Here is a 24,435-nt window from a genome sequence, read left to right as displayed (position 1 = left end):
ACGGAGTCTTGCTCTCTTGCTAGGCTGGAGTGCAGTGATGCGACCTTGACTCACTGCAACCTCTGCCTCCCAGGTTCTAGCTATTCTGCCTCAGACTCCTGAGTAGCTGGTACTGCAGGCACTCGCCACCACGCCCAGCTAATTTTTGTATTTTTATTAGAGACGAGGTTTCACCATGTTGGCCAGGATGGTCTCGATCTCTTGACCTCATGATCCACCCGCCTTGGCCTCCCAAAGTGCTGGGATTACAGGTGTGAGCCACCACGTCTGGCTACAGGTAAACAAAATTAAAGTCAGTGTTTTTAAATAAATCTTTAAGTAGCCGCACATTTTCATCATGATGTTTCGCTTAGAACAGAATCTCAGTGCCCTAAGAAAACATTGTTTTGACCAGGCACAGTGTCTTATGCTTGTAATCCCAGCACTTTGGGACGCCAAGATGGGCAGATCACCTGAGGTCAGGAGTTAAAGACCCTCCTGGCCAACATGGTGAAACCCCATCTCTACTAAAAATACAAAAATTAGCCGCGTGTGATGGCTGGTGCCTGTAATTCCAGCTACTTGGGAGGCTGAGACGGGAGAATCACTTGAATCCAGGAGACAGAGGTTGCGGTGAGCCAAGACCTTGCCATTGTACTCCAGCTTGGGCAACAAGAGCGAAACTGTCTCAAAAAAAAAAAAAAAGGAAAATACTGTTTTGTGAGAAATTTAAAAAACAGGCTTCAAGACTACATAGTGTTGAAAAATATTAGCCACATTTTCATCTCTTTAGCCCTACCTCTATATAATAGGTTTTTCTCCCCCAAATAAAGGACAGTAACATATTATTTGGTAAACAAATGAGCCCTTTGAATTGGACACATTTTTTTCTAATGTGCTTGTTAAATAAGAACAGTGCGTGCCAGAGTGATGGCATGATTCTCTTTGCACTTGATTTCAGTTCTAAATAATATGTTTATTGTTTTCAAGAATTACTTTAGGTAGAGTAACTACTCGTTCTCCTGTACTTCTAGCCTTGTTCCTACCTCTGTATTCCTTATCTTCGTTAATAGCATCACTTTCCAGTTATGCCGGCAAGAAACCTCTGAGTCATATCCTTCATTTTATATCAGAACAGTCATTGCGGCCAGTTAATTTCACCTTGGAAATGTTTACCCCATCTTTCATGTGCATGGTCCCATTTAAACTCCTTGCTACTTCTTACTTGGACTGTAGCAGTACCTATCAGTCTCTGTCTTTAGTCTTTCTACCTCAAATTCAGTCTTCAAATTACTTTTATTACTAAAATGATTAAACCATATAGCACCATTAGTGAAAAGAACTTCCTTGGACCCCAGTTTTTTTGGGGGTAAGGTCCAAACTCCTTAGGCTAACATTAAACTCTGTTTATAACCTTTTCTGACCAGCTTCATTTCTCAGTATCTCTTCCCCCATATTCTAGTCTATTCCCCATTGCCCAAGCACCTCTACACTTGACTGACTGTTTTATGCATGCATTTCAGTGTTTTATTTTCCCCTCACCTTTTCTTTCACTTGAAATTCAACTTGAATTTGGCCCAGATGCTTGCATTTTGTTTTGCACCTGCACACTTTTTAGCTTAAACACATTCCACATTTATTGATAGTTATTTCACATAAAAATGTGACATATATTATGTTGGCTGAGTACTAAAAAGGTGAATAAGACAAAGTTCCTGCCCTGAGACCATCACAGTGTAGTGAAGGAGATAGAGTTATAATCCCTTGAAATAAAGTGTATGGGAGTACAAAGTAAAGTGTTCAACTTTAGGGGAAAGGGTAGTAGTAAAGACATAATGATAGTTACACATTTACGTAGCATTCACTGTATGTCAGGGACTTTCCATGTATTAACTCAATTCTCAAATCCCTATGAAATACACCTACTGTTATTCCTATTTGGGAAAGGAAAACTGAGTTGCAGAGACGTTAAATAACTTGCCCAAAGTCAAAAGCTGTGGTCAAATAGGCAGTCTAGCTCTAGGGCCTGGCTTTTAACCACTGTGCTATTGGTCTGCTTTCCACCGGGGAGGATGGCATGTGTTGGTAATTTGGTTCCTCCTAGAGCACCTGTTCTTACTGGAGCAGAGGTTGCAAAGGTACATGCAGCCAGTATGGACAGAGTATAAAGTGCATAGTGAAAGACTCCAGGCAGTGGGAAGTACTGAGGGGTTTTAAGCTAGGAAAGACATGCCCAGGCCAGGTGCAGTGGCTCATGCCTGTAATCCCGGCACTTTGGGAGGCCGAGGTGGGCAGATCACCTGAGGTAAGGAGTTCGACACCAGCCTGGCCAACGTGACGAAACCCCATCTATACTAAAAGTACAGAAAAAAAATTAGCCAGGTGTGGTGGTGGGTGCCTGTAATCCCAGCTACTAGGGAAACTGAGGTAGGAGAATCGCTTGAACCCAGGAGGCAGAGGCAGCAGTGAGCCAAGATCATGCCACTACACTCCAGCCTGGGCAACAGGAGCAAAACTCCATCTCCAAAAAAAAAAAAAAGAGGAAAGACATTTCCAGGTGAAAATATCATTGTAGATTATTCTAATATAGAGGATAGATTGATGCTTCCTTTCAGAAAGCAAAGAAACCAGTTAACAGGCTAATGCAACAGTCCAGATGAGAAATGACAAAGGTAGAACTAAGGCAGTGGAAGAGGGATGAAGGAAGGGATGTAGTAAAGAGATGTTTAGGAGATAGAATTGACAGGACATAGTGACTGAATAAGTAAGTACATGGGCTGGGCAAGGGAGAAGGAGAAAATAGGAAGGAAGAGCAGGGTTAGAGGTTAGGTCATAAGTCTAGTTCCAGGTATGTTGGATTTAAAGTGCCTATGAGGCATCTAACCTGCCCCTGCCAAACTAGAATGTAAGATCTGTAAGGTTGAGGATTGTGTCTCTTCACTGCTGTCTCCTTAACATGTAGGACAGTGCTTGATACATTGAGGGCACTGAGTTGTTTAATAGGCAAATACATCCAGATGGCTATGTCTAGTTGGTAACTTGAAATTAAATTGGGAACTTAGAATAAAAGGTCTGAATTGGAGATGTAATTACTTAGGAATTATTAGTTGAGAATGGCTGATATTTGCAACATTAGATAGCACCCAAGGGAAACCAGCATTTAAGGACCAGAGCAAAGATGATTGCTTAATGGGGCTGAGAGGGATAGGAGGCGAATCAGAGGAGACTTCAAAAGTTGAGAGAAGCTGGCTTAGTGGCTCATGCCTATAATCCCAGCACTCTGAGAGGCTGAGGCAAGAGGATCACTTGAGCCCAGGAGTTTGAAACCGGTCTGGGGTATGTAGAAAGATCCTGTCTCTACAAAAACTAAAAATTAGCAGGGTGTGATCACACATGCATTTGGTCCTAGCTAGCTGCTTGGGAGGCTGAGGAGGGAAGATTGCTTGATCACAGGAGTTCAAGGCTGTAGGGAGCTAAGATTGTACCACTGTACTCCAGCCTGGGCGACAGAGTGAGATGCCCGTCACTTTTTTTTTTTTTTTGAGGGAGAGTCCCACTTTATCACCCAGGTTGGAGTGTAGTGGCACCAACTTCTTCCTCCCGGATTCAAGCAGTTTCTTGTGTCTCAGCCTCCTGAGTAGCTGGGATTACAGGCATGTACCACCATGCCCAGCTAATTTTTGTATTTTTAGTAGACACAGGGTTTCACCTTGTTGCCCAGGCTGGTCTCTTTTTTTTTTTTTTTTTTTTTTTTTGTTTTTGAGATGGAGACTCGCTCCCGTCGCCCGGGCTGGAGTGCAGTGGCCGGATCTCAGCTCACTGCAAGCTTCGCCTCCCGAGTTTACGCTGCCTCAGCCTCCCGAGTGGCTGGGACTACAGGCACCCGCCTAGTTTTTTGTATTTTTTTAGTAGAGACGGGGTTTCACCGTGTTAGCCAGGATGGTCTCGCTCTCCTGACCTCGTGATCCACCCGTCTTGGCCTCCCAAAGTGCTGGGATTACAGGCTTGGGCCACCGCGCCCGGCTGAGGCTGGTCTCAAACTCCTGGCCTCAAGTGATCCTCCTGCCTCAGCCTCCCAAAGTGCTGAGATTATAGGCGTGAGCCACCACGCCTGGCCCCATCTCCAGTTTTAAAAATAATGATTTTTTAAAAGTTGAGATAGTTTTAAGAAAGGAGTGGTCAGAATGATACCAACGCAGAATACTGCAGAGAGGCCAAGCAGACTGAAAAATATCATTGGTTTGGAAATTAGGTACTCATGTAAAGAATTTTGTTTTTGTTTTTCGACATGGTCTTGCTCTGTTGCTCAGGCTGGCATGCAGTGACACCATCACAGCTTACTGCAGCCTTGACCTCCTGGGCCTCAAGTGATCCTCCCACCTCAGCTTTCCAAGTAGCTGGGACTACAGGCGTGTCCCACGATGACCAGCTGTAAGGCAAAATTTATTTGTAAAAAGGTTTGTTGGTGGGCCTCAGAGAATAAACAGCTGCTGGCATTTATTTCTCTGGGCTGGAGGAGGCAAGTTCACTTGTTGAGGGTGGGGTGTAATGTGGTAGTAAAAGTTGGAATTGTTGCTGTAGGAAATCAAAAGAGGAGCTGAGTGAAGTTGCACAGGACTGGACTGCTGAGTAGTTTTAAAAGAGCATTTGCAATTTGGAGACCATTAATTTGAAATGGAACAGTACAAACAATGGTGACTTTTCTGTAGCCATATTCAGCAGCCGAAATGTAAAAGTTGAAGATTATATTGATCTTGAGGCCAGGTGACTGGCTCATGCCTGTAATCCCAGCATTTGGGAGGCTAAGGTAGGAGGATCTCTTGAGCCCAGGAGTTCAAATCTAGCTTGGGCAGCATAGTGAGACCTCGTCTCTATAAAAAAATAAATAAATAAAAGATAAGTAGATCCTGAATGGGAATTTGTAAGCCAGGTATGGTAAAAGAGCAGTGAGAGTTGTAGGGGCCAGCAGGAAAGGTATTGGAATGGCATTTGCGGAGTGGATTGGAAAAGGAGTGAAGCAGAGGGAGTGCCCACAGACTGGAAATAAATGGAAAGGACACAGGACTGGAGGTGTTGATGAGGTTACATTGTACATGTGGTAAAAGTGGTGGGGAGAAAGCAGGAAGCAGTTAATTTTATATTACATAAGGTTGATTGTCTTTCTCATTGCAAACAGATTTCTTGAAGGCAGGGCTTTTTGCTCACTTTAAATCTTCCGCAATACCTGGGACAGTTGTTTGCGTTTAAGTGCTGAAAAAAAGTTTATTAAATAACCGCATATTACTGTATTGCCTAGAGAGTCAAGTGTTTATATTTATTCTATCTATATATTTTTTGAGACAGAGTTGTGTTCTGTCACCGAGGCTGGAGTACCGTGGTGTAATATCAGCTCACTGCAACCTCCACCTCCTGGGTTCAAGTGATCCTTCTGCCTAAGCCTCCTAAGTAGCAGGCACTACAGGCATGCACCACTGCACCCAGCTAATTTTTGTATTTTTAGTAGAGATGTGGTTTCACCATGTTGGCCAGGCTGGTCTCGGACTCCTAACTTCGTGATCTGCCCACCTTGGCCTCCCAAAGTGTTGGAATTACAGGCATGAGCCACTGCACCCGGCCAATCAAATTCGCTTCTATCATAGGGTTTTTAATTGATTGTACTGTAATTACCTGAAAATAGTTTTGCAGCCCAGTTGTGGTTACCACCTTTCTTTCTTTCCTCTTCCCTCCTTTACATTCCACAAATATTTGTTGAGAACTTCCATTGGGAATATAGCAATGAACAAAATAGATAAAAACCTATGTCTTCATGGAGCTGAATTACAGTCATGAAAAGACATTTTTAAAAAGTAAAGTATATTAGGTTTTGAATAAGCATTATGAAGAAAAATGAGGGAGGAGTAAGGATTTTTGGGCTGAAAGGGAGGATGGTTTGAGCTGTACTTTTAGATAGGGTGCCTAGGAAAGGCCTTCCTGAGGAAGACGTAAGGACTTGAAGAAAGTGAGCTGTGCAGATAGATATCTGGGGGCAGAGTGTTCCAGGCAGAGGGAACCAGCAGGTGCAAAGACTCCCTGAGACGGCAGCATGTTTGTGTGTTCAAAAAACAAGGAGGGCCGGGTGCAGTGGCTCACGTCTGTAATCCCAATACTTGAGAGGTCAAGGCGGGTGGATCACCTGAGGTTGGGAGTTCAAGACCAGCCTGGCCAACATGGTGAAACCCCATCTCTACTGAAAATACAAAAATTAGCTGGACGTGGTGGCGCATGTCTATAATTCCAGCTACTAGGGAGGCTGAGGCAGGAAAATCACTCAAACCAGAGAGGCAGAGGTTGCAGTGAGCCAATATCGCACCACTGTACTCCAGCCTTGGCGACACAGCAAGACTCCATCCCCCCCAAAAGAAGGAGGCCATATGGCAGGACTATAGTGAGCCAGAGGAGTGGTAAATTAGATGATATCAGATGGAGATTTTATAGTGCCTGGTAGGCCACTGTAAGGTATTTAGCTTTTCTTCACGTGGAAACTCCTTAGATTTTGAGCAGAGAAATGATTTCTAGTTTAATGATACCATAGTGGTGACCCAGTAGGGAATAAATATATGAGGGGCAAGGGCTGAAGTAACATCAGTTCGAATACTATTGTAAGAGTCAAAATTATTTTCTTTCTTTTCTTCCTTCCTCTTTGCCCCATCCCATCCACTCATCCATCTCTCTACATTTTTTTTCTGTCAGAATATGAACAACTGACTTTTTAGGGATGTTCTAAGCTAGATACTTCATAGTACACTAGTCAGTATAATAACTAGTAGTCAATGTCTTCCTAAGTCTTTTTTTTTTTTTTTTTTTTTTTTTTTTTGAGACAGAGTCTTGCTCTGTCCCCCAGGCTGGAGTGCAGTGGTGCAATCTCGGCTCACTGCAAGCTCTGTCTCCTGGGTTCAAGCTATTCTCTTGCTTCAGCCTCCCAAGTTCCTGGGACTATAGGTGCCTGCCACTACGCCTGGCTCATTTTTTGCATTTTTAGTAGAGACGGGGTTTCAGTGTGTTAGCCAGGATGGTCTTGATCTCCTGACCTCGTGATCCACCCGCCTTGGCCTCTCAAAGTGCTGGGATTACAGGCATGAGCTACTGTGCCTGGCCCAATTTTTTTTTTTTTTTTTTTGAGACAGGATCTCACTCTGTCACCCAGGCTGGAGTGCAGTGGGACAGTCACAGCCCACTGCAGCCTCAGCCTCCTGAGTAGCTGGGACCACAGATGTGCACCATTACACCCAGCTAATTTAAAAATTTTTTGTGCAGACAAGGTCACACTGTGTTGCCCATGCTGGTCTCAAACTCCTGGCCACAAGTGGTCCTTCTGCCTTGGCCTCCCAACGTACTGGGATTACAGGCATAAGCTACCGTGCCTAGCCTTTTACTAAGTGATTATATATGGAACAGCAGGTCAAGGTCTTTAAATTGTTCTTCTAATGATACTACATTTATGTTACTTAATCCTTATTTTTTTTTGTCATAATCTTTCTCTTGACCAGTGACACAAATGTTTAACCTAGTCAGCCTCTGACAGAAGACAGTCCAATGTTTATTGTCCCAGAAAAAGATTAAGCCATTGAATGTAATCTAATTAGAAATTTCTTCAAACTGAACTCACTAGTTGCAGAAAGTTGATTAAATTTTTTTTACCTGAGACGACGTGCTCTCTCAACCAGGCTAGAGTGCAGTGGTGCGATCTCAGCTCACTGCAACCTCCGCCTCCCAGATTCAAGCAATTCTCCTGCCTCAGCCTCCTGAGTAGCTGGGATTATAGGCGCCCACTACCACACATGGCTAATTTTTTTTTTCTTTTTTGTATTTTTAGTAGAAACAAGGTTTCACCATGTTGGCCAGGCTGGTCTCAAATTCCTAACCTTGCGATCCTCCTGCTTCGGCCTCCCAAAGTGCTGGGATGACAGGCGTGAGCCATTGTGCCCAGCCAATAAAATTTTTATGAAACACATAACATTTTTAAAATTTTTATGAAACACAAGTTGTTTGCTTGACTCCTGTCCTTAGTAAAACCCTCTAAATGATTGACTTTTTGCTAAACTGAGAAGAAAATCTGCCTAGACAATTTGTGTACATTTTATTTAATGAACACTAAATCTCACACCTGTAATCCCACCCTTGGCTAATTTTTGTTCTTGTTAATTGTTTTCGGGTTTTTTTTTTAGAGACAGGGTTTTGCCATGTTGCCTAGATAGGTCTTGAACTCCTGAGCTCAAGTGATCCAATCGCCTCAGCCTCCCAAAGTGTTAAGATTACAGGTGTGAGCTGCCACACACAGCCAGATTTTTTTTTTTTTTTTTTTTTGAGATGGAGTCTCACTCTGTCGCCCAGGCTGGAGTGCAGTGGTGCCATCTTGACTCACTGCAACTTCCGCATCCCACGTTCAAGCATTCTGCTGCCTCAGCCTCCCGAGTAGCTGGGATTACAGGCGCCTGCCACCAGGCCCAGCTAATTTTTGTATTTTTAGTAAGAGGCGGGGGTTTCACCATCTTGGCTACGTTGGTCTTGAACTCCTGACCTCGTGATCCACCTGCCTCAGCCTCCCAGAGTGCTGGTATTACAGGCGTGAGCCACCACACCCGGCCCCAGATTCTGTATTTTTAACAAGCAACCAGGTTGATTCTTATTAGGTGTGTTTTGGAAATGCTAGACTAAGCAATGAAAACGTAAGAAGTGGAGAAATGCCACAGTTATTATTCTAAAACCTGTATGATAAATGAACTAGTTTCCTGTGGCTGCTGTAACAAGTTACCACAAACTTGATGGCTTAAAACTACATAAATTTAGGCCGGGTGCGGTGGTTTACGCCTGTAATCCCAGCACTTTGGGAGGCCGAGGCGGGCGGATCACAAGGTTAGGAGATTGAGACCATCCTGGCTAACACGGTGAAACCCTGTCTCTACTAAAAATACGAAAAATTAGCTGGTCGTAGTGACGGGCGCCTGTAGTCCCAGCTACTCTGGGGGCTGAGGCAGGAGAATAGCGTGAACCCGGGAGGCAGAGCTTGCAGTGAGCGGAGATCATGCCACTGCACTCCAGCCTGGGCGGCAGAGCGAGACTCCGTCTCAAAAAAAAAAAAAAACTACATAAATTTATTCTCTCACAGTTCTGAAGGCCAGAAGTCAGAAATCAGTATCACTGAGCTGACGTCAGGATGTCAAGCTGGCAGGGCCAGCTCTCCCTCCAGAGGCTCGAGGGAAGGATTCCCTGCTTCCTCCAGCTTTCAGTGGCTACCAGCAGCAGCAGTCCTTGGTTTGTGGCTGCAGTACTCTAATCTGCCTCCATGGTCACATGACCTTCTCATTAGTTATTGGAGTATTTTTTTCTGTGTCAGATTTTTTTTTTGATACTGAGTCTCACTCTTGCCCAGGCTGGAGTACAGTGGCCTCATCTCTACTCACTGCCAGCTCTGCCTCCCAGGTTCACACCACTCTCCTGCCTCACCCTCCCGAGTAGCTGGGATTATTGGCATGCGCCACCACACCTGGCTAATTTTGTATTTTTAGTAGAGATGGGGCTTCTCCACGTTGGTCAGGCTGGTCTCGAGCTCCTGACCTCAGGTAATCCATCTGCCTTGGCCTCCCAAAGTGCTGGGATTACAGGCGTGAGCCACCAGCAGCACCTGGCCTCTGCCTTTTGTATATAGATAACGTGCTGGCTCGGCGTTGTGGCTCACTCCTGTAATCCCAGCACTTTGGGAGGCTGAAGCGGGTGGATCACCTGAGGTCAGGAGTTGAAGACCAGCCTGGCTAACATGGTAAAACCCCATCTCTACTAAAAATACAAAAGTTAGCTGGTCCTGGTTGTACATGCCTGTAGTCCTAGCTACTTGGGAGGTTGAGGCCGGAAAATCGCTTGAACATGGGAGGCGGAGGTTGTAGTGAGCCAAGATGGGGCCACTGCACTCCAACCTGGGGGGACAAAGTGAGACTCCATCTCAAAAAATAATGTGATTGATTGCCTTTAAGGCCCACCTAGATAATCCAGGATAATCTCAAAATCCCCATCTCAAAATCCATAATTGAATGACATCTGCAAAGTCCTAGTCCTTTATTGACATACAAGGTAACATTTACAGCTCCCAGGAATTTGGATGTAGATAACCTCCCAGGGAGCTACCACAATAAACATCTTAAAAGTGGCCTCGCCTGGCTCAGTGGCTCACACCTGTAATCTCAGCACTTGGGGAGGCCAAGGTGAAAGGATTGCCTGAGCTCAGGAGTTCAAGACCAGCCTGGGTGACATAGTGAGACGCTGTCTCTATTTAAAACAAAAAACAAAAAACAAAAGGCCTGAATGTGATTAAAGAAAAAAAGGAGGCCAGGTGCAGTGGCCCACGCCTGTAATCCCAGCACTTTGGGAGGCCGAGGTGGGTGGATCACGAGATCAGGAGATCAAGACCATCCTGGCTAACACAGTGAAACCCTGTCTCTACTAAAAAAAAAATACAAAAAATGGTGGCAGGCACCTGTAGTCCCAGCTACTCAGGAGACTGAGGCAGAAGAATGTTGTGAACCCGGGAGGTGGAGCTCGCAGTGAGCCAAGATTGCACCACTGCACTCTAGCCTGGGTGACAGAGTGAGACTCTGTCTCCAAAAAAAAAAAGAAAAGGAAACAGGGAAACAGATTTTTTTTTTTTTTTTTTTTTGAGACGGAGTCTCACTCTGTCACTTGGCTGGATTGCAGTGGCGTGATCTCCACTTTGTGCAACCTCCGCCTCCCAAGTAGCTGGGACTACAGGCGCATGCCACCATGTCCAGCTAATTTTGGTATTTTTAGTAGAGATGGGGTTTCACCATGTTGGCCAGGATGGTCTCAATCTCTTGACCTCATGATACACCTGCTTCAGCCTCCCAAAGTGCTGGGATTATAGGTGTGAGCCACTGCACCTGGCGTCCCCCCCCCCTTTTTTTTTTTTTGAGACAGGGTTTAGCTCTGTTGCCCAGGCTGGAGTGCAGTGGTGTGATCTCAGCTCACTGCAACCTCCACCTCTTGGGCTCAAGCCATTCCCCACACCTCAGCCTCCCAGGTAGCTGGGACTACAGGTGTACAACATGTGCCAGGCTAATTTTTGTATTTTTTGTAGAGATGGGGTTTTTCTGTGTTGGCCAGGCTAGTCTCAGATTCCTGAGCTCAAGCAATTTGAATACCAAGGTGGGCGGATCACTTGAGGTCAGGAGTTCAAGACCAGCCTGGCCAACATGGCAAAACCCCGTCTCTACCAGAAACTACAAAAAATAGCTGGATGTGGGGGTGCACGCCTATAATCCCAGCTTCTCAGGAGGCTGAGGTGGGAGAATCACTTGAACCCGGGAGGGAGAGGTTGTAGTGAACAGAGATCACCACTGCACTCCAACCTGGGTAACAGAGTGAGACCCTGTGTCAAAAACAAAAAATAAAATTTATATATACATATGTATATATTTGAAATCATTGAGTAAACAATTTTGCATTTGCATTCAGCATTTTTTTCATTTACAATAAATTAAAATTTGAGGTACTAATGACCAGGTGAGATTCTCTAAGTCCTAGGTTTTACAACTAGAGTACTGTCTTTGAAACCGTCTATTTCATGTCTTTGCAGCTGGCTAAGACTTATCTTTTAGTGTTTTGAGTCTTTCCTAAGTCTCAAAATTACCCAAACAAGTTACAGTATTTATTGTTTAAAGAGTAAGAAAAACATGAAGAAGGCCGGGCGCGGTGGCTCAAGCCTGTAATCCCAGCACTTTGGGAGGCCGAGATGGGCGGATCACGAGGTCAGGAGATCGAGACCATCCTGGCTAATATGGTGAAACCCCGTCTCTACTAAAAAATACAAAAAACTAGCCAGGCGAGGTGGCAGGCGCCTGTAGTCCCAGCTACTCGGGAGGCTGAGGCAGGAGAATGGCGTAAACCCGGGAGGCGGAGCTTGCAGTGAGCTGAGATCCGGCCACTGCACTCCAGCCTGGGCGACAGAGCGAGACTCCGTCTCAAAAAAAAAAAAAAAAAAAAAAGAAAAACATGAAGTTTAAAAATTTAAAATAAGAGTCTTCTTATAGATGAGAAAGTGGAAGCACTATATAGGGAATATATTCATTTCTGGAAATGTAGCTTATGGAGTTATTTATTGAGTACTTACTGTATGTTAGTATTTTTCTTAGCACTTTAATGTATTTAATTATATTTGATAGTTACATTGTATATTCCTGAATATAAAGAGGCGGGAGTTAAACTTGTTGCTTGATAGTCTTTCTATTATTTTTCTTGTGCTTCAAGACAGATACATTCCTTAATTTTAGAGTACTTGAACTTAGATGGAGCACTTTCTTGGAAAATAGGTTTTTTGGGTTTTTTTTGAGACAGTTGTTTTTTTTTTTTGTTTTTTTTGTTTTGTTTTTTGTTTTTTGAGACAGTTTTGCTCCGTTATCCAGGCTGAAGTGCAGTGGCATGATTACTGCTCACATCTCCTGCCTCAGCCTCCTATGTAGTGAGACCACAGGTGTGTGCCACCATATTTGGCTATTTTCTTTTTTTTCTTCAATTTTTGTAGAGACAGGGTCTTGTTATGTTTCCCGGGGTGGTCTTGAATTCCTGGACTCAGTCAGTCCTCCTGCCTCAGCCTCCTAAAGTGCTGGGATTAGAGACGTGAGACATCACATCTGACCGAAAAGAGTTTTCTTTTTGAATTAAACTGTAACTAAACTATAATTAATCATGATTAGCTTGGTGACTTAAGCAAAATATAGTTGAATACTATAAAATGAAAATTCTAGAGTTGAATACTACAGTATTAAGGTAATAGCGTTGCCCAAAGCAGCTGCTTCAAAATGTATATAATATGTATATTATATGGACATGAGTACCTCTTTAGACTTAATCTTTTGTTATTTTTGTTTTGTTTTTGCATTGTCTGAGAAAAAAATTATATAAAAGCACATGATTTTCATTAAGATGCTGGTTTTCTTCTTCCAGCTTAAAGCAATAAATGTAGATCTTCAAAGTGATGCTGCGCTGCAGGTGGACATTTCTGATGCTCTTAGTGAGCGGGATAAAGTAAAATTCACTGTTCACACAAAGGTAAATGTGATTTTGTACTTTCTATTATTTTAGCCATTTATTATACTACATATGTGATATGTTGACTGGTACTTGGATTTTAAACATAATTGGAAAGAGACTATTTTAACAAAAATAGGTGTAGGAAAATGTACTTTTTTTAGATTAATATTCTGAGAATCAGAACCTAGACAGAGGGCAAATTTAATTTTTTTCCAAATTTTTATTAGTATCTTTTATCATTCTTGTTACTTTCAATTTCATTGTTCTTTCTGTCAAATTACTGTCTTACAAATTATTATTATTGCTATTTTTTTTGAGATGGAGTCTCTTTCGTCCAGGCTGGAGTGCAGTGGTGTGATCCTGGCTCACTCACTGCAACCTCCGCTTCCTGGGTTCAAGCAGTTCTCCTGTCTCAGCCTCCCAAGTAGCTGGGACTGCAGGCACAAGCCACCACGCCCGGCTAATTTTTGTATTTTTAGTAGAGATGGGGTTTCACCATATTGGTCAGGGTGGTCTCTAACTCCTGACCTCAGGTGATCCACCCACCTTGGCCTCCCAAAGTGCTAGGATTACAGGCATGAGCCACCGTGGCCAGGCACAAATTATTATTGTTTTTTTTTTTTTTTTTGTGACGGAGTCTCGCTCTGTCGCCCAGGCTGGAGTGCAGTGGCCGGATCTCAGCTCACTGCAAGCTCCGCCTCCCAGGTTTACGCCATTCTCCTGCCTCAGCCTCCCGAGTAGCTGGGACTACAGGCGCCCGCCACCTCGCCCGGCTAGTTTTTTGTATTTTTTAGTAGAGATGGGGTTTCACCGTGTTAGCTAGGATGGTCTCGATCTCCTGACCTTGTGATCCGCCCGTCTCGGCCTCCCAAAGTGCTGGGATTACAGGCTTGAGCCACCGCGCCTGGCCACAAATTATTATTGTTATTAGATTTCAGTTCTTGAGTGCATTTTCAGATTGCAGATTTCTTTCCTTTGTTTGAATAGGTGAGTTTAATATACATTAGTAACGTAACTTTTAAGTAACTGTAGCAGTACAATATAATAAGAGTCTGTCAACTTACTTTCCCAACAATCCGAAGATAATTTTGTCCAGATATCTCAGGTTTTATGATAGACTTTAAAGGGCACTGATAGTCTTGAAATAAGATGAATTTTTTTAAATGATAGAAAATATTTATTAAAAACTTTTTAAGGCCAGACACAGTGGCTTGTACCTATAATCCCAGCACTTTGGGAGGCCGAGGCAGGATGATCGCTTGAGTCCAAGAGTTCAAGACCAGCCTGGGCATCTTAGTGAGACCTCATCTTTACAAAAAATAAAATTAACCAGGTGTGGTGGTTCGTACCTGTAGTCCCAGCTACTTGGGAGACTGAGGTGGGAGGATTGCTTGAGCCTGGGAGGTTGAGGCTGCAGTGAGCTGAAATTGTTCCACTGCACTCCAGCCTGGTGGCAGAGCAAGACGCAGTTTCAAAAAACTTTTTAGTGTAAATTTGATTTTTATTCAAGAAAATCTCTATCTTTACAGAGTTCACTGCCAAATTTTAAACAAAACGAGTTTTCAGTTGTTCGGCAACATGAGGAATTTATCTGGCTTCATGATTCCTTTGTTGAAAATGAAGACTATGCAGGTTATATCGTAAGTATTGAGACTCCATTTTAATTCCATTTTCTAGGAGGTTTTAGGTACTTTATTATGTTTTGGAATATTGTTTAGCATTTTTTGTGAACTGTTTTTTTGTTTTGTTTTTGAGATGGAGTCTCACTCTGTTGCCCAGGCTGGAGTGTAGTGACTCCATCTCGGCTCACTGCAGCCTCTGCCTCCCGGGTTCAAGCAATTATCCTGCCTCAGCCTCCCAAGTAGCTGGGATTACAATCACCCACCAACACACCCAGCTAATTTTTGTATTTTTAGTAGAGACAGGGTTTCACCGTGTTGGCCAGGCTGGTCTTGAACTCCTGACCTCAGATGATTCGCCCACCTCGGCCTCCCAAAGTGCTGAGATTACAGGTGTGAGCCACCGTGCCCGGCTCTGTTATGTTTTTTAGAGACAGAGTCTCACTCGTGTTGCTCAGGCTGGAGTACAATGGCGTGACCTTTGTTCACTGCAACCTTTCCCTCCTGGATTCAGGCGATTCCCCTGCCTCAGTCTCCCAAGTAGCTAGGATTACAGGCACCCGCCACCATGCCCTGCTAATTTTTTTTTTGTATTTTTAGTAGAGACGGGATTTCACCATGTTGGCCAGGCTGGTCTCCAACTCCTGACCTCAGGTGATTCTTCCTGCCTCGGCCTCCCAAAGTTCTGGGATTACAGGTATGAGCCGCCACACCCAGCCTGATATGTTTTTTTAAATTGTCAATTATGAAACATGTTTGGTTACCACCTTTATCCTGAAATGTTTTCTTAGGGGATGTGGGGTATGTTACGTTCCCTCATTTAAACTTAATTTCTTACCGTTTGTTAGAATTGAAATGGGCTTGTCCTAGGGACTAAGGAAATGTTACAAACCATACTGGTTTTAAAACCGTGGTTGGGGCTGGGCGTGGTGGCTCATGCCTGTAATCCCAGCACTTTGGGAGGCTGAGGCGGGTGGATCACAAGGTCAGGAGTTCAAGACCAGCCTGGCCAAGATGGTGAAACCTCGTCTCTACTAAAAATATTTTTAAAAATTAGCCGGGCGTTGTGGCAGGTGCCTGTAATCCCAGATACTCGGGAGGCTGAGGCAGAATTGCTTGAACCTGGGAGGCAGAGGTTGTAGTGAGTCAAGATCCCACCACTGCACTCCAGCCTATGTGACAGAGCGAGCCACTGTCTCAAAAAAAAAAAAAAAAAGAAAGAAAAAGCCATAGTTGGACAGATACTTAAGAGTTGGAAGTCTCGGCTGGCCACGGTGGCTCACGCCTGTAATCCCAGCACTTTGGGAGGCCAAGGCAGGCAGATCACCTGAGGTTGGGAGTTTGAGACCGGCCTGACCAACATGGAGAAACCCCCATCTCTACTAAAAGTACAAAATTAGCCAGGCCTGGTGGCACATGCCTGTAATCCCAGCTACTCAGGAGACCGAGGCAGGAGAATTGCTTGAACTCAGGAGGCGGAGGTTGCGGTGAGCCGAGATCACACCATTGCACTCCAGGCTGGGCAACAAGGCACGGTGGCTCACGCTTGTAATCCCAGCACTTTAGGAGCCTGAGGTAGGTGAATCACCTGAGGCAAGGAGTTTAAGACCAGCCTGGCCAACATGGCGAAACCCCGTCTCTACCAAAAATACAAAAATTAGCTGGGTGTGGTGTTGTGCGCTTATAATCCCAGCTACTCCAGCCTGGGCGACAGAGCAAAACTCTGGCTCCAAAAAAAAAAAAGTAGATAACTTTTTTTTTTTTTTTTTTTTTTTTGGAGACAGCGTCTTCCTCTGTCACCCAGGCTGGAGTGCAGTGGTGTAAGTTTGGCTCATTGCAACCTCCGACTCCCGGGTTTAAGCGATTCTCCTGCCTTAGCCTCCCGAGTCACTGGGATTACAGGCGCCTGCCACCAGACCCAGCTAATTTTTGTATTTTTGTCAGAGACAGGATTTCGTCATGTTGACCAGGCTGGTCTTGAACTCCTGACCTCAAGTGATCCTCCCACCTCGTCTCACAAAATGCTGGGATTATAGGCATGAGCCACCACACCCAGCCTCAGGTTATCTAATTTTAATATGTACCAGATGTGGCCAGTCATGTTTTCTCACGCCTGTTTATCCCAGCAGTTTGGTAGGCCAAGACAGGCAGATTGCTGTAGCGCAGTAGCTCAAGACCAGCCTGGGCAACATGTTGAAACCCTGTCTCTACCAAAAAAAAAAAAATTAATAATAATAAAATAAATATGTGCCAGATGTTATAGTAAAGAATAGATGGTTATTGTGGTCTCAGCTGTTAACCACATTCAGATTTCTAAAATTTTTTTTTTTTTAATCATCATGACCTGATTTCATCTCCATCCTTGTGGCTTCCACCCTTTTCAGTAATTTATTTTCTTTTTCTTTTCTTTTTCTTTTTTTTTTTTTTTGATACAAGGTCTTGCTCTGTCACCTAGGCTGGGGTATAGTGGTGCTAAGCATAGCTGAATGCAGCCTCCAACTCCTAGGCTCAGGTGATCCTCCTGCCTCAGCCTTCTCGGTAGCTAAGACTACAGGTGTCTACACCCAGCTAATTTTCAAATTTTTTTATAGAGAAGGGGTCTCACTCTTTGCTTAGGCTGGCCTCAAGTGATATTCCTTGGCATCCCAAAATGTTGGGATTACAGGCATGAGCCCCCACCATGCCCAGCCAACAGTTCTTATTTATGGGCCCTTCCTCCTAAGACAGTTTTTTTTCTTACATCTTTCTCTTGAATGATATATGTCTTCTAAGTCTTATATTTTTATTTAAGGTAAGTGCTTACTTACTCCCTGACTGTGGATGAATAGAGTGAAGTTAGTCATTAATCTGTGTCTTGTTCTTTTATTTTCTGTGTGTGCTTTTTTTTTTTTTTTTTTTTTTTTTTTTTTTTTTTTTTTTTTTGAGATGGAGTCTTGCTTTGTCGCCCAGTGGCACCATCTCGGCTCACTGCAAGCTCTGCCTCCTGGGTTCACGCCATTCTCCCGCCTCAGCCTCCGAGTAGCTGGGACTACAGGCATTCACCACCATGCCCGGCTAATTTTTTTTTGTATTTTTAGTAGAGACGGGGTTTTACCGTGTTAGCCAGGATGGTCTCGATCTCCTGACCTCGTGATCCGCCCGCCTCGGCCTCCCAAAGTGCTGGGATTAGAGGCGTGAGCCACCGCACCTGGTTTGTTCTTTTATTTTTAAAACAGTTCTTTGTTTCTGGTACATTCCTCCAATCCAGGACCCGTTTTAACATCCCTTGCTGCATTGTAATGTATTCATTAATTAAAAATTTTTTAATTAGTATTAATTTAAAAAACACAATAGCATAAAGCTATTAGGAGTTCATTAATTTTTAAAATGCATTTTTGTTGGCCGGGCGTGGTGGCTCATGCCTGTAATCCCAGCACTTGGGGAGGCCAAGTCAGGCAGATCATGAGGTCAGGAGATCGAGACCATCCTGGCTAACATGGTGAAACCCCGTCTCTACTAAAAATACGAAAAGAAATTAGCCAGGCATGGTGGCAGGAGCTTGTACCCCTAGCTACTCGGGAAGCTGAGGCAGGAGAATGGCGTGAACCCGGGAGGCAGAGCTTGAAGTAAGCCGAGATTGTACCATTGCACTCCAGACTGGGTGACAGAGTGAGACTCCATCTCAAAAAAAAAAAAAAAAAATACATTTTTGTTTAATCATACCATTTATATACTTTTGGAAAGTGATATGCGTATTTGTTACACGTATTCAGTCTGTGGTCAGAGCTTAGTATGCACATGAATTTGAGGATTCCAGGTTGCTGTGGGAGTCTGCAGATTGAAATTTATTTAGAATTGCTGTTCTAATAGCAGAAAGTAGTTCTGTCTATGCTGTATTTCTTCTTTAGTGTACAGGACCTCAGAACTCTTTTTGTTTGTTTGTTTTTTGAGATGGAGTCTTGCTTTGTTGCCAGGCTGGAGCGCAGTGGCATGATCTCAGCTCACTGCAATCTCTGCCTCCCTGGTTCAAGCAATTCTCCTGCCTCAGCCTTCCGAGTAGCTGGGACTACAGGCGTGCGCCACCACACCCAGCTAATTTTTGTATTTTTAGTAGAGACAGAGTTTCACCATGTTGGCCAGGATGGTCTCAATCTCTTGACCTCATGATCCACTTGCCTCGGCCTCCCAAAGTGCTGGGATTACAGGTGTGAGCCTTTGCGCTCGGTCAAAACTCTTAATTTCTACAACTAGTCAAGTTCTCCAATCTGAATTTGGGTGTTCCTGGTGTTCAGCTCATTCTGGATACCCTTAGCTTTCCCAGACACAGTCTTTTATGGTGGCAGTAGTATAGTGCTTCAAGAAATGAAAATTTCCTTAAAATTAGTGATTTGGTCCTGTTACAGATTCCACCAGCACCACCAAGACCTGACTTTGATGCTTCAAGGGAAAAACTACAGAAGCTTGGTGAAGGAGAAGGGTCGATGACGAAGGAGGAATTCACAAAGATGAAACAGGAACTGGAAGCGTATGTGATTTTATTTTTATTTTTTTCTTTTTGTGGTCGTTGTTGCCTTTGTTAATTGTGCTTGCCTTTTTTGGTGTTTTCTGATATCCCATCATTTTAATTGTTTCACCATGGAGACCCTGTTTGGAAGATGCAGGTTTAAGTCACACAACCAGTATTAATGATCATGATCAGAGCCTACAGGAAAATGATAGAATAATTGTCTCCACTGTAAAATTATTTAAATTCATATTTGAAATAGACCCTGAAAGTTGAAAATGGAAGATCCAAAAGCTTATTTTAAAAAAGTAAAAGGTTCAGTCTGTCTTTGGACTTAGGGGAAAAAGAAATAGAGAACATGACTTTTTAAAGCAGAATAGACATTGTTTTGTTTTATTTCTATTTACAAAGCTTAGTCACTACCAACCTAGTTCTCTTTTTTCAATGTGGACATATTGCCATAATTCTCAAAAGAGAATGTACTGAGTAACTACATATATTCTGTTTTCTTAAAAATGCCTGTGTATACAATGCGAATTATCACAATTTTTTCAAGAATCTAATACATTTCTAGTATATATGAAACTAATACAGTCATTTCATGAAAAACAGTTTTTAACTATTCTTTAGTTACTTTGCTTCTATATTCTTTTTTTTTTTTTTTTGAGACGGAGTCTTGCTCTGTAGCCTGGGCTGGACTGCAGTGGCCGGATCTCGGCTCACTGCAAGCTCCGCCTCCCGGGTTTACGCCATTCTCCTGCCTCAGCCTCCGGAGTAGCTGGGACTACAGGCGCCCGCCACCTCGCCCGGCTAGTTTTTTGTATTTTTAGTAGAGATGGGGTTTCACCGTGTTAGCCAGGATGGTCTCGATCTCCTGACCTCGTGATCCGCCCGTCTCGGCCTCCCAAAGTGCTGGGATTACAGGCTTGAGCCACCGCGCCCGGCCCTATATTCTTTTCCCTTTGGGCAGAAGCCACAGGCAGAGAAAGGAAGAAAGGGAAATTATGTACAGGTTGAGTATCAGTTACACAGAATGCCTGGGAGTACATTTTGGATTTGAATTTTTGGTTTTTTTTTGGACTGTTTCCTTTATACTTACTGATTGAGCATCCCTAATCTGAAATCTGAAATGTTCTGATGAATATTTCCTTTGAGCGTCATGTCTTTGTTTAAAACTTTTCAGATTTTGGAGTATTTTAGATTTCAGATTTTGGGGTATATTTTTAGATTTTCAGCCTATATTTCATTTTTAGTGTATTTGCTAAACATACAGAATCTTTCCCCTTTTATTAAACATTTGGAGTAATTTTGGATTTGCTGGATATGTTTCTCTATTTTGAGAGTTGTACAAGGAAATAATTTTCCTTAGTTATCACCTCTGTCACTTTTTTGGGTCATTTCTCCCCTTCATACATTTCCTCTCCTCTTCTTCCACTAGTTTCAGTTATCAGTTATATATTGACACTGCTACTAGACTCCTCTTCAGGATGCTAAACTCTTGAAAAGATAAATCAGCAAAGCAGGTCTTGGATGCAAGCAGTGGTCTGATAGCAGACAGATATATATTCAAAGTTTATAAGACTGAAAACTGGAAATGAGCAGAGCACATTAATATAGAAGAATCTGTGATTTTCCAGTGGCCCTGATCATGATTCTTTTGTGGTCTGGTTAGGGGTTGGATGACAGAGAACCTTGGGTTTATTCTACTGCTACCTCCATCCTCTGCATCCTTCTTTTTTGTCTTCACTGAATGACTACCCTCACAGAGATCAAACTTCTCCCAACATTGATTGGTCCTGCTGGTTTGCTGGTTTGCTGGTATGTAAAACTTACCCTTCTTGCACGTAGCTGAAGCAAGAATATCAGGCCTTTTCCTTGAATGTTTGGTTTTTTTTCCCCCCAAACTGACATATATTACTTTGTGGTCTCTGAGATTCACTGCTGGTATTAAAATATTTTAAACACATTTCCTTGGTGTAATGGCAAAAAAAAATCAGTTTCTTCGTAGTGTGTTTCTTGTGTGTTTAGGTAATTAGATGAAAATAATTATTAACGTTGAAAATATGCTCACTGAGGTTTGGGTTTTAATTTTTTTTGTACTAAGTTGTTTAAAAGCAGTAATTGGATATTGAATCATTAAGATTCTATCAAATAATTTGTAACATACTTTCTCTAGAGCTGAGAACAAGCAGCCCTATAGTTAACTTTAACATCTACTCTCATAGTAAGAAAAATTTGTAAAACTTAAAAATATTAACAATCAGATATAAATATTATTAACTGGCATGAAATCTTTTTCAAAGCTGGGTTTTATGTATTTCATTAACAGTTCAACTAAAACCCTTGTTTACATGAATTATATCTTTGTATCTCTAATTTTGCATTTGGAATAATCCAAAGAATATTTTCTGAAAAAAATTGTTGCAGGTGACTTTTTAGTTGATGGAGTTTTTTACCTTTAATTTTCTGTATTGTTTCTAGTGAATATTTGGCAATATTCAAGAAGACAGTTGCGATGCATGAAGTGTTCCTGTGTCGTGTGGCAGCACATCCTATTTTGAGAAAAGATTTAAATTTCCATGTCTTCTTGGAATATAATCAAGATGTGAGTATCAATGATTGGTGGTCAAATTTTCTTTCTTTTTTTTTTTTGAGACGGAGTCTCGCTCTGTTTCCCAGGCTAGAGTGTAGTGGCATGATCTTGATTCACCGCAAGCTCCGCCTCCCAGGTTCACACCATTCTCCTATCTCAGCCTCCCTAGTAGCTGGGAGTATAGGCGCCCGCCACTACGCCTGGCTAATTTTTTCTATTTTTTAGTAGAGAGGGGATTTCACCATGTTAGTCAGGATGGTCTCGATCTCCTGACCTTGTGATCCGCCCATCTTGGCCTCCCAAAGTGCTGGGATTACAGGTGTGAGCCACTGCGCCTGGCCCACGTTTTGTTTTTAAAGAGTCATTGGAAAAGGCAAGCATAGTTAGAAAAGGCTCAAGGCCTTTTTTTAGAATGTTTGTATTTTTCTCTTTTTTTTTTATTGAGACAGAGTCTTGCTCTGTCATCCAGGCTGAAGTGCCGTGGCGCAATCTCTGCTCACTGCGACATCCTCCTCCCAAATTCAAGTGAATCTCGTGCCTCAGCTTCCCAAGACTATGCACCTGTAGTCCCAGCTAATTTTTTTTTTTTTTTTGAGATGGAATTTCGCTCATGTTTCCCAGGCTGGTATGCAATGGTGTAATCTCGGCTTACCAAAGCTTCTGCCTCCTGGGTTCAAGCGATTCTTCTGCCTCAGACTCCCAGGTAGCTGGGGTTACAGGAATGCGCCACCATGCCAAGATGATTTTTGTATTTTTAGTAGAGATGGGGTTTCTCCATGTTGGTCAGGTTGGTCTTGAACTCCCGACCTCAGGTGATTCACCCACCTCAGCCTCCCAAAGTGTTGGGATTACAGGTGTAAGCCACTGCGCCCAGCCTAATTTTTGTATTTTTAGTAGACATGGAGTTTCACCATGTTGGCCAGGCTGGTCTCGAACTCCTGACCTCAGGTGATCCACCCGCCTCAGCCTCCCAAAGTGCTAGGATTATAGGCGTGAGCCGCGCCTGGCCTGTTTGTATTTTTCAAGTTAAGTGACACTTTTTCAGTAGTAATGCAGTTATTTCAGTAGAACTTGAGTAGATTAATTGACAGAATGTTAGTTAAGCATGTTACTAGCCAGGCATGGTGTCTCATGCTTGTAATCCCAGCACTTTGGGAGGCTGACCCAGACAGATCACCTGAGGTCAGGAGTTCGAGACCAGCCTGGCCAACATGATGAAATCCTACCTCTACTAAAAATACAAAAATTATCTGGGCATGGTGGCGGGTGCCTGTACCAGCTACTCGGGAGGCTAAGACAGGAGAATCACTTGAACCCGGGAGACAGAGGTTGCAGAGAGCCGAGATCGTGCCATTGCACTCCAGCCTGGGGGACAAAAGTGAAATTCCCATCTCAAAAACTAAAAATAAAAAATAAAAAATTCGTGTTACTGGCTGGGCATAGTGGCTCACGCCTGTAGTCCCAGCACTTTGGGAGGCCGAGACAGGTGGATCACAAGGTCAGCAGATCAAGACCATCCTGGCTAACATGGTGAAACCCCGTCTCTACTTAAAATACAAAAATTACCTGGGCTTGGTGGCTACATGCGTGTCGTCCCAGCTACTTGGGAGGCTGAGGTAGAAGAATCGCTTGAACGTGGGAGGCGGAGGTTGCGGCGAACCAAGGTTGCGCCACTGCATTCCAGCCTGAGTGACAAAGCGAGACTCCGTCTCAAAAACAAAACAAAAGAAAAACAAAAACAAAAGAAATAGGGTTATCACATTGACTAATGTTCTTAAATTTGAGTTTGGAGTCTTCTTTTTTTTTTTTTTTTTGAGACGGAGTCTCACTGTCGCCCAGACTGGAGTGCAGTGGCCAGATCTCAGCTCACTGCAAGCTCCGCCTCCCGGGTTCACACCATTCTCCTGCCTCAGCCTCCCAAGTAGCTGGGACTACAGGCGTCCACCACCTCGCCCGGCTAGTTTTTTTTTTTGTATTTTTTAGTAGAGACGGGGTTTCACCGTGTTAGCCAGGATGGTCTCGATCTCCTGACCTCGTGATCCGCCCGTCTCGGCCTCCCAAAGTGCTGGGATTACAGGCTTGAGCCACCGCACCCGGCCGAGTTTGGAGTCTTCTGAAGCCTTGTAGAGAATTCTGAGGAGGTGATTGAGCTAAAGAATTCCAGATTTGGGTAAATCATTGACTCTGAATCTGTTTAACTGACCATTGGTGCTGATCAGTCGTTATTTTTCCCTTCCCTACCTAAAAACTTTTTTTTTTTTTTTTTTGAGATGGAATCTCTCTCTGTCGCCCAGGCTGGAGTGCAGTGGCACGATCTTGGCTCACTACAACCTCCGCCTCTCAGGTTCAAGTGATTCCTCTGCCGCTCCCGAGTAGCCACCATACCCAACTAATTTTTGTGTTTTAGTAGAGACAGGGTTTTGCCATGTTGATCAGGCTGGTCTCGAACTCCTGACCTCAGGTGACCCGCCTGCATCAGCCTCCCAAAGTGCGGGGATTACAGGTGTGAGCCACCGTGCCAGACCAGGGTGGTTGCACTTTAACGATTTCTTCGTTCATAGTGCTGGCAAAAAATTTTTTACTGAATCACTGATACAAATCTTGGAACCTATGTTTGGATGACAAGATTAATTCATAATTTTCGCAGAAAATAAATGTAGCATAGTGCTCATGTACTTACAGGT

General features: G+C 43.5%; 1 protein-coding gene across 2 annotated transcripts in view; it reads left to right on the top strand.

The window, feature by feature from the left end:
• The window catches only part of SNX6 (sorting nexin 6), a 69,353-nt gene that overhangs the window by 5,724 nt on the left and 39,194 nt on the right, over positions 1-24,435 (top strand). Inside the window, exons 3-6 of one of the 2 annotated variants that reach the window (XM_037983880.2) lie at positions 12,970-13,074; positions 14,586-14,696; positions 19,058-19,179; positions 21,640-21,763. In XM_037983880.2, coding sequence (XP_037839808.1) covers positions 12,970-13,074; positions 14,586-14,696; positions 19,058-19,179; positions 21,640-21,763 — 462 coding nt within the window. The remainder of the gene's footprint in view (positions 1-12,969; positions 13,075-14,585; positions 14,697-19,057; positions 19,180-21,639; positions 21,764-24,435) is intronic. The other variant, XM_037983879.2, reaches the window with a different exon arrangement.

The sequence above is a fragment of the Chlorocebus sabaeus genome, chromosome 24 (genome assembly GCF_047675955.1).
Source record: "Chlorocebus sabaeus isolate Y175 chromosome 24, mChlSab1.0.hap1, whole genome shotgun sequence".
NCBI classification, from domain to species: domain Eukaryota; kingdom Metazoa; phylum Chordata; class Mammalia; order Primates; family Cercopithecidae; genus Chlorocebus; species Chlorocebus sabaeus.
This window is presented reverse-complemented; position numbering and strand designations above follow the sequence as displayed.